We start from the raw sequence: 15,559 nt of genomic DNA, 5'->3' as shown, positions 1-15,559 counted from the left end.
CCCGCACTCACGGACAACACTTTATATATATATATATATATATATATATATATATATTTACAGTATAACAAACTCGTCTTTGTGTGGCTAAGATAATTGAATTTAACGTTGTAAATATTTCATAAACAAGCTTTTAAACAAAATGAACAATTAGATTGTGATAAATGAAAGTCCATCTTTGATAAATACTGAAAGAAGCCAAGTCAAACTACATAATTTCTGAATGACTACAAGACAAGCTAAAATGCAGCGATTAACTTTTACGAGACAAACAAATGAAAAGAGTTTTATTTATTTACTATTTGTAACGGATGTTGTTATTACACTTACAATCAAAAGAATTAGTCATGATATCGAATTCTAGAGTAATCTCGGCCAATTTTTTGGAAAGTAAAACAAATAATTGAATATATATACTTAAAACAAATGTAAAATTACACTTATAATTATATTTAGTTTTTAAAATTATATGTGACTGTAAAATATAAATCAGGCATAACTTATTATGTTTAAGGGTTCGCTTTTTTCTGCAGTTACTGCAGATAAATTATCTGCAGTAAGCCAATACAACGTCGTTTTGGGACAGAAATCATGGTGTTTTTATTTTAATTTATTTTAGGGTTATAATAGTCTTTATATTTATAATTTTTTAAGATTTCAATATCAAAACGACGTCGTTTTAGGGATAAATGCAGATAACTTCTCTGCATTAACTGCATAAACATTTTTCCCTAGTTTTAAATATAAAAACTTTGGGTTCGTTTTTTCTGTAGATACTGCAGATAAGTTATCTGCTGTAAGCCCAATACGACGTCATTTTAGAGAGGAAATTATGGTATTTTTGTAATTTTAATTTATTTTAGGGTTAATATAGTCTTTATAATTATAATTTTTTAATCTTTAAATCCCAAAACGACGTCGTTTTGAAAATAAATGCAAATAACTTATCTGCATTAATTGCAGAAATATTTTTCTAAAAAACTTTACATGCTGACATAAAATATTGATAGTTAGAGGTAACAAATTGGTCTCGGCCTGTAGGGCCAACCCACCCCGCCCGCCCGCCAACACATTTTTCTTCTTCTTATATTTACTATCTAAGAAATCCGTCTTTGTGTGGTTAAGTGTATGTTAGAATATTAAATTTAATAACTCAAATATTTGTCAACTCTTCATCTAATATATATGTCACAAATACATACACATCAGAAAATTCAATTTAGAGACAACTCTTCATTTATTACATGTTGATATAAATTGCTGATAGTTAGAGATGACAAAATGGGCTCGGACCGGAAGGCCGACCCACCCCACCTTCCAAACGGGCGGGTTAGCCCGCCAATAGGTTTTTTTTCCTCTTATATTTATTGTCTAACAATCTGTGTTGATATAAAATGTTGACAGTTAGAGAGGACAAAATGGGTTCGGTCTGGAGGGTCGTTACTGTCTAACTAACCACTATATGAGGTACCTAACTCTAACTTTTTGTACATGTAGAGTTGGCAAATGTTTGAGTTAATACGTTTAATATTTCAATAAACACTTCGTAGTTGAAGTTAAATGTGGTAATTCAAAAGACTATTTATTATCTTAATTGCATAAAATGCAGCGATATACTTTTTTTTTTTTTTGATAACAAGCGATATACTTTAAAAATATTATTTAGTTTCCCCCTTCTCAGCCTTGGAGGGCTTTCTCAACGGCACTAAACTATGTAAGTGCCCTTCATTTTCGCTTCAATTTCCCTAGTTTTCCGTTTCATGCTTGTGATTGTTTATGTATCGATTTTTTCTAAAATAAAGTTAAATATAATTGGTTGCGTTTCGAATCAACTTTTTATTTGATTTGATGTAAAAATGGATCACCATGCTTAGAATTCGTGATTAAAAAAAATTGAATTACTTTAAATATCAAATCTTATATTTAAGATACCTGACGTAAGCATTCAAAGCTAAAATAAAATCAGATTTACTTAAATCTAATCAAATTTAAGCGAACTTTATGCACCAAATTTTTTTGATTGAAAATATAGATTTTAAATTAAAAGAATCTCAAAATTGAATCAGTTCCCTCTTCAAATCTTTTTGAATAAAAGCTTTTATTTATAAATCAAATTAATTCCTAATATTAATCACTCAAAACATCCTCATATACATAACAATTATATAAAAATATATTATCACCATTTTCCCCCATATCAATCTATAATAATCCTATTAGAATTCGGACTTTTTTCGCCAAGATCTTGTAAATCCGGAAAGTTTTTAATGGTTTGTTTTTCAAAATAATTAGGATAAACAAATTTTGATTTTGGTACTTCTTAAAAAGCAGACGTTAAAATTGCCATCAAATACCATTCTATTATTAATGCAATTTGCAATCCTTAAATTGAGATTTTGGTTTTAGTTTTGCTTCAGCCTCAAGTTTTATTATATAATTAGCGTTCTAAACTTCCAACGCTTAATCGTTTCGTTGGTGAGACTCAGTGAGTCAGAGCGTCTACCGCCGCTGTCACCACCGTCTCCGCTGCCACCACTGGCTGAGGCTCCCTTTTGCGTATCATCTCTCTATTCCAAAGCCGCCCTCGTTCTTGCTTTGCCCAAAGGTTCTTTTTCGTTTCTTTCTCTGTATAGGTTATAATTTGCATATATATATATATATATATATATTTACACATACATGTGTTTATTTCTCAATGTTTTCTTTTTTTTATTGTTCAAAACAATCAAATGCAATGCTACTGTTACTGGTTGAGTCAAGTTCAAGAAGACTGAAGAGTTCTTGAATTTGTTTATATCGTTTCCCGCCTTTTTTTTTTTCTAAACCCTAGCCTACATTGTAACCATTGCATTCCTATATATATGCACATAAAAGTTTTGGGCTTTTTGCCAAAATGAGAATGTATTTGGTTACCATCTTTGAATTTGGGTTTAAAGCTTTAATCATGAACCCGCTCCGAATGAGATTATTTTCCATAGAGAATACACCTGGTTTATAAAAAAAATTGTATTTGGTTAAGGGTAGGTTATCTTGGTGGACTTTTCAGTTGTCACGTTTTTTCTGAAAGTAAGGACCACCAGCTTTTTTTTGTTTTGTAACAATCTATTTTCCATTTCCTTGATATTTATATAATACTATTTCTACCTCAGATGATTAAAATTAATATATTGGTAATGTATGTTCAGGTTGAATCAGTGTTTAATTAGGCTCTTCTAATTGTTTGAGTCTTTTTTGTTTTATAGGATTATATATGTTGTTCTATGATGGAGTTGAGTATACCTGAACCAGAAACAAAACAAAATAGGCGTGGCAGAAAGAAATCTAATGTGTGGGAACACTTCACTGTGAAAACGGATGAACCTGGATTTGGCCGGGCTTATTGTAATAAGTGCAATAAATCATTTGCTCACATGAAAGATTCAAGGCTATCTGGCACCAGCCATCTCAAGAGACACGTCTCCCTCTGTCAGAAGAATCGACAAACCGCATGTCCTAAAACTGGTGCTAATCTACCAAAGAAACGGGAACAAAACCTCACTCTTCTACTATCTCATTTGATCAGGACAGCTGCAAGAATATGATTGCTAAAATGATTATTTTGCATGATTATTCACTTCATATGGTGGAAGACCAAGGTTTCATTGATTTGTTGCGAGCACTTCAACCCAATTTCAATCCACTGAGCTTTAATGCTGTCCAAGAGGATTGTGTTGATATGTATCTTACAGGGAAGCAAAGGTTGTTGAATCTTATCGATGGGATTCCTGGGCGAGTCAACCTCACCTTGGACATATGGACTTCAAACCAGACATCGGTCTATGTTTTTCTTCGGGGACACTTCATTGATGGTGATTGGAAGTTGCATCATCCCATTCTTAATGTTGTGATGGTGCCATTTCCTGATTCTGATGGTTCCTTAGATCAAACCATAGTAACTTGCCTGAGTGACTGGCATTTGGAGGGTCGGGTATTTACTCTTGCACTTGATAAATTCTACTCCAATGGCAATGAGGCTTTGATGAGAAAACTGAGGGATCTCCTCTCTCTTAAGAGCCCTTCGATCCTCTGCGGCCAATTATTAAGCCAAAACTGTTATGCTCGTGTGCTTAGTCGCCTTGCATTAGATGCGTTGGGGGCAATGAGAGAAACTATTGGTAAAGTTCGTGAGAGTGTGAAGTACATGAAATCTCATGAAAAGAAGTTCTTTGAGCTGAGATAACAACTTCAAATCCCTAGTATGGTGGAGCTTTCAATTGATGACCAAAACAAATGGGACACAGTCTACCGTATGCTTGTTGCTGCCTGTGAGTTAAAACAAGTCTTTGATTGTTTTGATGCCTCTGATCCTGATTACAGAATGACTCTGACAATGGATGACTGGCAGCAGGTAGAAACTCTCTGTGTATATTTGAAGTATTTGTATGATGCGGCTAACATTTTAACTGTCCAACCATACGCAACTACAAACTTATTTTTCCCTCAAGTGTCAAAACTTCTGGTGGAGTTGACTAATGCAGCCTTCAGCCAGGATCCTTTATGCAGTAGTTTGATTATGCCTTTGAAAGAGAAGTTTGAGCAATATTGGATGGAAAGCTGGTTCATGTTGGCAGTTGCTGTAGCCATGGATCCGAGGTGTAAAATGAAACTTGTGGAATCCACCTTTGTTCACTTATTTGGTGACAAGGCTGAGTCATGGATAAGAATTGTTGGGGATGGTCTTCATGGACTATTCGATGATTATGTCAAGCCAGTGCTTCCTTATACAGCGACAAATGGTGATGAAGGGAATGGGGCTATGATAAAGACTGAGTCATTTGAAGAAGGGTCAATTGAAGCTGCACTTTCTGAATTTGACATTTATATATCTGACTTAATAGGTAACCAGCAATGGAAGACAGAATTGACTGAGTATCTGGAAGAGCCTCTAGAGCCCATTGTACAGAAATTTGATATTCTGAACTGGTGGAGAGTAAACGGATTGAAGTACCCAATATTGTCTAGAATGGCTTCTGATATTTTGTCTATATCGGCATCTACTCTCTCTGCAAATTTTGTTTTTGATACAGAAATTAGAAAAATGGATAGCTACAGGAGTTCATTAGATTCCCTTACTCTTGAGGCCCTTATTTGTACGAAGGACTGGTTCCAGGATAAATCATTACCCATCGATGTTTCTAATGCACTTGTGAAAGTGGATTGTTAGATATAGGTTTCTTCTTTTAGGATAGATTCTCAAGTAGTTTTTTGGTATTGAAATTTTGGAACTATAATTTCTGTGATTAACAGTTTATTTGTTAATTGTTTATAATATGGCATTGATTCTATTCTAATCCTTTTGTCAAAGCTGTTTTGTATTCAAAACATCAATTGTATTCATAGATTCAATAAAAAACCTTCGTTATATTACACTGAGTTGGTGTGCTTAGTACAAAAAGATTTTCTTATTTGCAAAGCAATATCTGGGTCAAGGTTAATTTCATCTAACAGAGAAAAGGTAGATGACATTCCTCCTGCAGATAACACTGGACATGAGCCATTCTCTGCTGCTAGTTGTCGTATCTTTCAAAGAACAAACCATACAAAAATGTAGCTTGGAGAATATTTGTTTTCGTCAGTGAATGTCTGTGAGATAACAATCAACATAACATTGTCTCTGACAATCATTTTATGCTTTGTCCTATTTATATTTCTAGTGAAAGTGCTTTTGGGAAATGTTGATTTTAGCACTCAATCTGTGTTACCAATATATTATGCATTATACTAACAACGAGTACTACTTTGCCAAATGTGCTTGCTGACTCTTGAGTGGATCCACACTTATATGTTACTCTTGACTCTTGAATACATAATTATAGTACACATTGGGTACTTTAGAATTAGAATTAACTTAAACTGTGTACTCCATTTTTAGTTTATTTTTTTTAGTGACAATATTATAATTTATATATTTTTTATTTTAATTGCATTTTAGGATTATTATGTACTATATAAAAGAGTATTTAAGACTTTAATTGTCCATTGTTCAATTTTTAAATACTATTTTTGCGGATGGAAGCCTTTATCTAGTCGTGCTTCCATATGCGCACAGGCTGTAAGAATCCAAGAAATTACATATGTAGTCATAACAAAAAAAATATCTTGCGCATAAGACGTGAGTATTAACAATAGTTACAAAAGTTGAATGGATTCAACCATCCATTTTTCTGGTTAACATGTATAAATTACATGACTATATAGTAGCCATGATTTTAGCACAGCCAACAGATCATAAAGACAACATAGTGCAGAGAACCTAAGTTGCAGAATAGTTGCTACTTGGCTTTCCTTCCAGCACTTCTACTACTTTGCCTGCTTGGAACTCTTTTCTTTAATTGCTTTTCTCCCTTAGCTTTTTTACTATTTGTCGCCTGGCCTGGTTTCTTCTTTTCAACTTGATCACTATCAACATCGTCATCAGTACCAGCATCACCATCATTGTCATCATCACTTTCCTTAGACTTTTTCTTTTTGGAAGGCTTCCTACCTTCAGCTCCAGCATTTGTTCTCTTTTTTGATTTGAGACTTCCTAAATTCTCCTCTTCCCCGTTTGTTGGTTTCTCAGTGTCATCGTTGTTATCATCATCTATACTTAGTTTCTTTTTTGAGGCTTGCCTCCTAGGCTTCCCAGTTTCTTTTGCATCTTGTGATCCAGTTTGCTTTTGCAACTCTGGCACGTAAGCAGTAGTCTACGAGCAACATCATTTGCAGATCAGAGAGACATAAAATATGATAAAATAAAAAATAAAATAAAAACAATTAAGGGCAATGTTCAGAATGGCATACCCTGCCACCAGCAGTGATGAAGTCAATTTTTTTCCCTGCTATCACATGAAAATTTATTAATGTTCGGACATGCAATATAAAATATATTTTTTCATTTATTATTCTTGGAATGGAAGCAGGGTACATTTCATCCAATATTTAAGCAGAAGAAAAGAAACTGAGTAAATAAAAAAGTACGAAGAAATTGATTATAGATAAATACATCACGTTTTAGTTCGATCCTACACAACAACCAGTGAGACAAATAAGAGAAGACAATATCACCCACTTTCAGAAACCCACCTTAAAGCATTGCAATTTCACAACCCTAAAATTGGAGATCAGTATACTTAATTTTTAATAAAATTTGCATAAAAAAATCAGTAACAAAGCTTGAATTGCCAGAAGAAACCTGTGAGTTTCAAAATGGAGTCCTCAATGATGCATGCATTATACTTTCATTTTTCAAATTTGAAGTGATCAATAAATAATATCTTTATTGCAAATTTCTTTCCACGGTTGAATGCTCAAAAACTTCACTAATAATGGGATCATTCCTTAATATAAAGTCAAATACAAGAACTTTAACTTTCTATCCACAATCTCATCAGAAATGGCAAAACAAGCCTGGAATTGATACACTCTTGATGCTTAAAGTTTCACATTGATTTCAAAAATAGTAAATCAAACCAATCAAGAAAACAAGTTATTGAATTTACTGTAATTTTTTTAGTGGAATTACACATAAATTAAAATGTAAGCAGCGCAAAACCTTAGAAAGATTGCGGTACCAGTCATGTTGCACCAAATAATGTTAAAAAGAATTTTTTTACACAAAGTGTGGGAGCAAACCATCAACAAAAGCCTTGCCGGGCTTTTTTTCACGTGAATGAAATATCCAACTAGTGGGAAATTGACTACTATCTGCTCCAACTTCAACTGCTTTTTCAATGACCTGTAAAATAAATCTATTTGTCAACAAATACATACTAGAGAAGTATTGCTCACCATTTATTTTTCCAGGCTTTTTTACCCATCGAAAATGAAATAACCATTCAAGAGGAAAACAGCTACAGTCAGCATCGACTTCAACCGCAAATTGAATAACCTACAGGTTTTATCCTCTATATTTTTTGAGGTATACAAGTTCTATAAACTATGAGCATCTTAAAAGAAATCAGTGTCCCCACCTCTTTAATGCACTTATACAAAGTTGAGCAGCTTTCTTCAGACAGGCTAGATGCAATATTCCGTGGATGAATTCTTGCCTGGAAACAAGGGAAATATAATAAGGTATTATGTGAATTCTATAATTTAATTTCTATCCAAGACTAGAAGGATAATTAATTAAGAACTCGCAACACAAGGATGCTAGAGCAGATACTAAATCCTGTGAAATTCAAGTTCCAAAATATTTCAAGCTACCAAAGCAAAAGCAAAAATTAAAATTGAGTAAACTACAATATTTGTTATCAACTTAATTTCATCTACATCAATTTCAATTCTATATCACACAGGTAGATGTTTTCACTACCCAACTAATAAGTATACAACACATGTCTGAATTCAAACTTCATTTTATATTCTTACAGCACATCATTGTTCCCCAAGAAGGTGACGGTCACTGCACATTACTTTATTAAATATCTAAGCAGCAACATTGACTAGTTGGACAGAAGTGTCTCCTCAAAATTGTACCATGATAGATATAACTAAAAAGGAACCTTCATAATAATAAGACTAAAAGACACTAATAAGCATCATTTCGAAGTTCCAACATATTTCTACTAAAATGAAATTATGCCTTATTTTCCTCTCTAACTGGATTTCAGACCATTCACAGTCTTGGTGACATGAATAGAGTATCTATCTGTTCCATCGGCATAGAGTAAGGGATCCATGAAAGACAAGATAAAACCGGATTTGTAGTGAAGAGCATATTCATTAACTGGTAAAGGTAATATAACCAAGGAAATGGTATTAGTCCTTTACAAAGCCGACGTGTATTTTAGTCTTTTCTTGAATTCATATATGATCAAGACTCATCCTTATTTATCCACTATATGGCCATATATTGAAGTTGCTAAAAGACTAAGTTCAGATGAATAATAAAACTTAAAGCTTAATCAGCCATATATAAACTCTAAAGCCACGTAGAATCTGATATCTTCAATTATAAACATAATTGGAAAACATCAAAGATTCAAAATCATTGAGAAAATGAAGGATGTACTTACTTGGTATAGCACTTCATCAGCAATCCAATTCCCAATACCTGAAATATAGCTCTGCAAAGATTGGAAAACTCAGATCTTTCATATTTTACATCATGTAACGATGAAGTCAACTGTAACGAAAAGTTAAACTTAAAATGTCAAATTCCTATGCACTGTAAACCACGAGAAGGGAAAGATGATATATATCTAACAGACATAAAGAAATTGCAAATGTACAGGGCAATGCATTAAAGGGAGGAGAAAAAAAACTAGACTTAATTGCATAATAAGTTAGTAAAAGTTATCCATCTAAACAGAATTCACTTCATGCTTGCAAGCAATTACGTAATGAACTACATTTTTTATTATGTTTCTTGTTCCATTTGCCTCATCAGTAGAATACTGTCTTCTACTCAAGCTCAATTTATCAGAAAGTAAATGTTAAGGTACCAAATGAAGTTTTGAGAAAAGAACACCATATTTTGATTTCTCAAGTGAAAAAGACATACTCTCATAACTAAAGCCCCCACCAATGTAAAAGCAAAAACAAGGAAAACAATTATATAGTAAAAGGATGATATCCTAATAATAAACAAACAAAGATGAGTAAACTATAATCTTTGGGAAGTGATAAAGGAAACCAATTAATACTTGGTCAAGTAATAAAGACTTGATTTCAGTTTTCTTCTTGTGCAAAGACTCAGTAAACTCCTTAAGTGTCATAGGTTCTGAAAGTTCATCAGGACCAAGCTCAATATGGGAGGCACTGACGTCGGCTGTATCAAGAAAATATATATATATATAGATATATATATATATATATATATATATAGTTAATAGCAAACTTTTTTTTATAAAAAATAGATATGAATGACAATTGGAAAGTAGGGTCACAATACATCTTTAAGCAAGCGAACTTTAGCAAATCGCCTTTTGTCAGTGAAAGACAGCTCCAAACCATCATCTAGTTGTGCCAATATGATTTTAATCTGGTTAATACTCTTAGGAAGTTCACATAAATAATAATACTTGTTGGAGTGACATGTCCTCAAATCTCAAGGTCCACTATGCATGCTACGAAAAATGAAAACTTAAATTATGACAAATCACCATTCCATACAAGTACACCTTCAAACTGATTCTGCTATTATGTTTGACATGAAAAATCAAATGATTGGAAAACCCATAGAAAATTTAACAGCAGATATTGGGAAAATCAAATGCTTCACCACAAACCATGATTTAATAATATTCAAAATCCACAAAAATATTTAGCAAAATGAAAACAAAAGATGAAAGTCATCATATGACAGTACAAAACAACTCCTTCCCCCAGCTCTATCATTACAACAATATTTAACAATATGGAAAAAAAGATGAAAGTCATGACATGACAGTATAAATATCTCTTTGGCTCTATCACCACAGCTGTTTTACTTCAAAAACTTAAGAAACTGAATCAAATCAGAAGTTCATACCCTTCCGCTCACTAGCCGTATAAAAAGTTTTTCTTTCCAATATATATGTGGATACGGAGAACTTTCTCCACCAACTATAACTTATGTCCTTCTCTTTGATCTTTGAGGTTTTGAAGGGCAAAGAATATTCTTCATATTTTTGTGAAATTTACAAGAAAATGTTGATCCATCAATTGAAGTCCCCTATATGTATTAAGGAAGTAGTTTATTGTAGTACCTCCAGGGTTGTATCCCACAAAGAGAGTCCAAACATATACTTCCGAGAATCATAGATTCCCACAGAAGAAAATATATGGTGATCTGGAGACTAGTGTCCCCCTTGGATTATAAATCCACATACCAAGATTATAACCATGCATATCATATATGAATGCATCTATACTAGTATCTAACATATACAAATCATACTAGCATAGTACTAAGATCCCAGTGGGCCATCGTGTAATATCAAGTAAGGAAAATGCTCCTAAATTGAGAGCTTACCTCACAAAGCTCTATATCATGTTTCCTTGAGATACAAGCAAACTATGTAAGATCCTCAGAATCCTAATCTGGATCCACGGTATCACCTGATTCACACCTAGTTTATCAACCAATAATAATTAATAGTCATCAAGGTTTATTCAAAGTATTAACATGCTAAAGTTCATTACCATAAAACGCTTTGTTCTTGAATGCATGATAGGATTCTTTATTAAATTTATTGCACTAGTTTTATCACATTTAACTGGTATGTGAGTGAGGGATAAGCCATAGTCTTGAAGTTGTTGCTTCATCGACAAGGCTTGAGCAACACAACTTCCGGCGGCTACATATTCCACTTCGGCGGTTGATAAAGCAACACTTACTTGCTTTTTACTATGCCAAGAGACTAAGGAATTTCCAAATAAGTGGCAAATACCACTTGTACTTTTCCTATCCAACTTACAACCGGAAAAATCAGAATCGGAATAACCAATTAAAGTGGGTGAAAATTCCTTGGGATACCACAAACCAATGTATGTAGTGCCTACTAAGTATCTCATAATCCTTTTAATATCATTCAAATGTGACTCTTTTGGACAAGACTGATATCTAGCACAGAGACAAACACTAAACATAATATCTGGTCTATGTAACACCCCGTATATATCCAGTAATGTTATCTTACTATCGTCTTAAGCTGCGCTTAATTAAAAAAATTGCGAAATATCTTTTTCTTTTCAATTATGATGTCATTAATCATTACCAACTTGATTACTTAATCATTTTCAAAACATCGCCTGTATGTAATTGTAATAAAACAGCTAACTGAAATACTTCATTAATTAAATAACATAATGTATGTCTCTAATCACGGAACTACAACACGTAGACCGGACCAACTACCAGTTTATACAACTCAACTCAAAAGTACTAACAACATAGTGGCATGGACAACTCCCATGCTCACCCAAATAAGGCAACACAGCCCAATAGAAAGTCTCAACTCAAATCATAAAGAGCAGAAAACATAAACAACATCCAATCCAGTCATGTCAGCAATACAGTATAAATATCATAATCAGCTAAGCTCTAGCCTCCTGCCGCCAGAGGCATCAGTCACCATACTACCTGAACCTGAAATAAGCATTCCCCAAACGTGGGGTGAGATCTCTAAACAAGAAATCTCAGTAAGACAAGGGGTCCTCAAGGATCTTCCACCCCAAGCTCACTTACATGTGCAATATAAGTTCAAAAGCAGTTTATCATCATCAGTTCTAAATAGTGCAATGCAGCAGATAATCATATCATGTGTGTCAATACTATTCTAATGATCAGAGAAATGCAGGAATACGTCTATTACCCACTCAATATGCAAGACGCTACTTGAACCCACCCACGGACTCACCATCTTGTATGACGCCACATACTCAGGCTTACCGACTAAGTGGAAACAACACATACATATTATAAGCCATTGCACATATCAGCTCAAAAGCATTTCAAAATATCCAAAGCATGTAACACAACATACAATATAACCATACCCCCAAGGGACATGGTGGAACCACAACATGGCTAAACCGAGGACACAAAAGCTTACCTTGCAAGCTAACACCCAAAGCCAAGAGTCCACAGCTCAAGTCCAACACACAGCAGATCACAATCTGATATGGACCAACAATACATCAACAATCATACTGTACAAGTATACAACATAAAGACAACGCCTTTTCATTACGTTTTACGTCTTAAGGCTTCTCACCAAGCCATAAGCCCTTAGTCATTTGATTCTGACTTACATTAATTAATTACAGAAGTTCAACTTCCTCAAACTAGGGTCCACAAACCCATAGATCAGTTCTGGATGAACAGTACGCTACTGTTCCTCGCAAACCCAGAACATCCGGATATTCCTCGGGGGCATATCCGGATATCCAATATCCGGATATCCAGATCCCAATATCCGAATATCCAATATCCGGATATCCAATATCCGGATATCCAGATCCCCATATCCGGATATCCAATATCCGGATATTTTACGAGCAGATATCCGGATATTTCGCGACAGAATGCAGTTTCTGCATTTCGCGAAGATATCCTTCCAAGGTTTCATTTTTAACACTTCCAGAAGCTTAAACATGCATCTTAAGGTCCATTTATGTTCATATAACAGTTGGTTACTTGTTTAATCCATTAAACATACCAAGACATCAACTTTAACCCATTAAAATCATGAACAAGGTTGGTACAACTTACCAAAAGCTTAAACTCAGCAAAAGGGGTGTCCTTGGAGCTCACTACCAACTCCAAAGGTTCTGACTTCAAGGGTGCACAAAAATGCACAACAAGGTGGGTCCTTTCTTCACAAAGGTGACCACTTGAAGCTCCCACCAACAAGACAAAGCTCCAACCACCCCAAACAAGGAACTCAGCCCCAAAACTCCTCCCCAAACAGTACCTTAACTCAGCAAAACTGAACCTCACCCCTACAAGACACTCACTCAAGTGTTTACAAGGTGAAAGAGGAGAAGAAGCAAGTAAAAAAGGTGACAACTTGGCCTCCAAATGGTGAAGAGAAGGCAAGGAAGCACCAAGTCAGCAAGGTGGCTCAATATTCAGAGGGAGACTCACGTAGAGGCAGCAATTAAAGACCTAGGATCATGTGCACTAAGCTTATATAGTCACTTAACCAATTAACACACAGTATTAACTTTAATTGTTACGCTTAGCATTTTAATCCCAAACTTTGAATTCTTAACCTACTCAATTTTACAAGAATTATCATATTTTTCTTATAATTTTCGGAGCACCTTTCCGGTACGCGCTTTTCATAGCCAGTACCAGTTTCTGGCACCAGTTCTTATTATTTTGACTTGAAACTCGTTTTACAAGTCCTACATATTATTCTAGTAATTATCATGCACTTATCATAATTTTTCGGGATACTTTTTCGGTACGCATTTATACCGACTAGCAGAACCGGTATCTGCACTTTTATTTCGAAAAGTGACTTTCAGCATTCTTAATCACTTACTACAATTACTAGAGCCTCATAATAATTATTAGGGTCAATTATGGAATTATTTCTTAATTTCACATAATTAATTAATTAACTTCCTTAATTAACGGTGCGGGTTCTTACAGTCTACTAGCAGTCAAGTATAACAATGAACCAATAATGCCTCTATACTTGGTTACCTCAACTGCTTTACCATCTTCATCCTTGTGAATTGAGATAAAAGTGCTCATTGGAGTTTCTATAGGCTTTGCTTGATCCATTCCAAAGCGCTTGAGAAACTCTTTGCAATACTTCCATTGATTTTTGAATATACCTTATTTCTCTTGCTTTATTTGCAATCCAAGGAAGTAGTTTAACTCTCCCATTATAGACATCTCAAACTCACTTTTCATCATGTTAGCAAACTCTTCTCAAAGAAACTCATTAGTAGATCCAAAGATAATATTATCAACATAAATTTGAACATGTAAAGTATGATCGTGTTTTTTTTTTAACAAATAAAGTTGTGTCTACTTTACCTCTATCAAATTCATTATCAAGCAAGAACTTGCTTAATCTTTCATACCAAGCTCCAGGAGCTTGTTTTAAGCTATAAAGTGCCTTTTTAAGTCTAAAGACATGGTTAGGAAAGTCATACCTTTCAAATCCTGGTGGTTGTTGAACATAAACCTCTTCTTGAATGACTCTATTTAAGAACGCAGATTTGACATCCATTCGATAAAGCTTGAAATCATAGATGCTAACATAGGCAAGTAACAATCTAATAGCTTCAAGTCTTGCAACGGGAGCAAAGGTTTCATCATAATCTATCCCTTCTTCTTGATTATATCATTTAGCTACTAGCATTGCCTTGTTCCTAGTGATGACACCATTCTTATCATTCTAAATACCCACTTGGTGCCAATGACTTGATGGTCATCCGGTTTAGGTATAAGTTGTCAGACATCATTCCTTTGAAATTGGTTGAGCTTCTCTTGCATAGAAAGCATCCAATTTTCATCATGAGTAGCTTCACCACCACTACCATCACCACGCCACCGCCACCACCACCACACCACCAGAATCGCCACCACTACCACCACAGCCACTATCACCACTACCATCGCCATAGCCACTATCGTCACCATCTCCACCACTACCATCGCCACCGCCACGCCACCACGACTATCGTTGCAGCCACTACCATCACCACCACCACGCCACCTTTACCACCAAGCCACTGCTGCCACCATCACCACCACTACCATCAACACGCCACCGCCATCACCACAACCACAACCACAACCACAACCACAACCAAAACCACCACCATGCCACAATCACTGCCTCCACCGCCACCATCACCGCACTAAATGAAAAGGAAAGTAATGATTCGAAAAAAAATTATGGTTAATAGGAATAATTTTTTATTATATTATTTGTTGTATTTTCAAACGCAATTCTCATTCTTGGAATAAAAATAGAACATATCATCAAAACATATTTTTTTTCTCAAAAACTGTTCCAAGGCACAAAAATAGAAAAGACTTGTTTCTTTTTAGAAACAGTACCAGAAAACATAATGATTGTCACACACC

The 15,559-nt window shown here is 34.6% G+C and overlaps 1 protein-coding gene and 1 pseudogene across 1 annotated transcript; one reads left to right on the top strand and one right to left on the bottom strand.

The window, feature by feature from the left end:
• Window positions 1–4,237: 4,237 nt before the first annotated feature.
• Window positions 4,238–5,203, top strand: LOC133296335 (zinc finger BED domain-containing protein RICESLEEPER 1-like). Its single transcript, XM_061495298.1, has one exon. It carries the CDS (start codon window positions 4,238–4,240, stop codon window positions 5,201–5,203), a length of 966 nt encoding a protein of 321 aa, XP_061351282.1.
• Window positions 5,204–6,146: 943 nt separating this feature from the next.
• Window positions 6,147–14,242, bottom strand: LOC133296334 (formamidopyrimidine-DNA glycosylase-like; annotated as a pseudogene).
• Between the last annotated feature and the right edge of the window lie 1,317 nt (window positions 14,243–15,559).

This window comes from Gastrolobium bilobum, unplaced genomic scaffold (assembly GCF_033153095.1).
Source record: "Gastrolobium bilobum isolate Gb01-03AN ecotype WA unplaced genomic scaffold, APGP_CSIRO_Gbil_v1 utg4031, whole genome shotgun sequence".
NCBI lineage: Eukaryota > Viridiplantae > Streptophyta > Magnoliopsida > Fabales > Fabaceae > Gastrolobium > Gastrolobium bilobum.
Note: the sequence above shows the minus strand (reverse complement) of the source record. Positions and strands in the feature narration are given on the sequence as shown.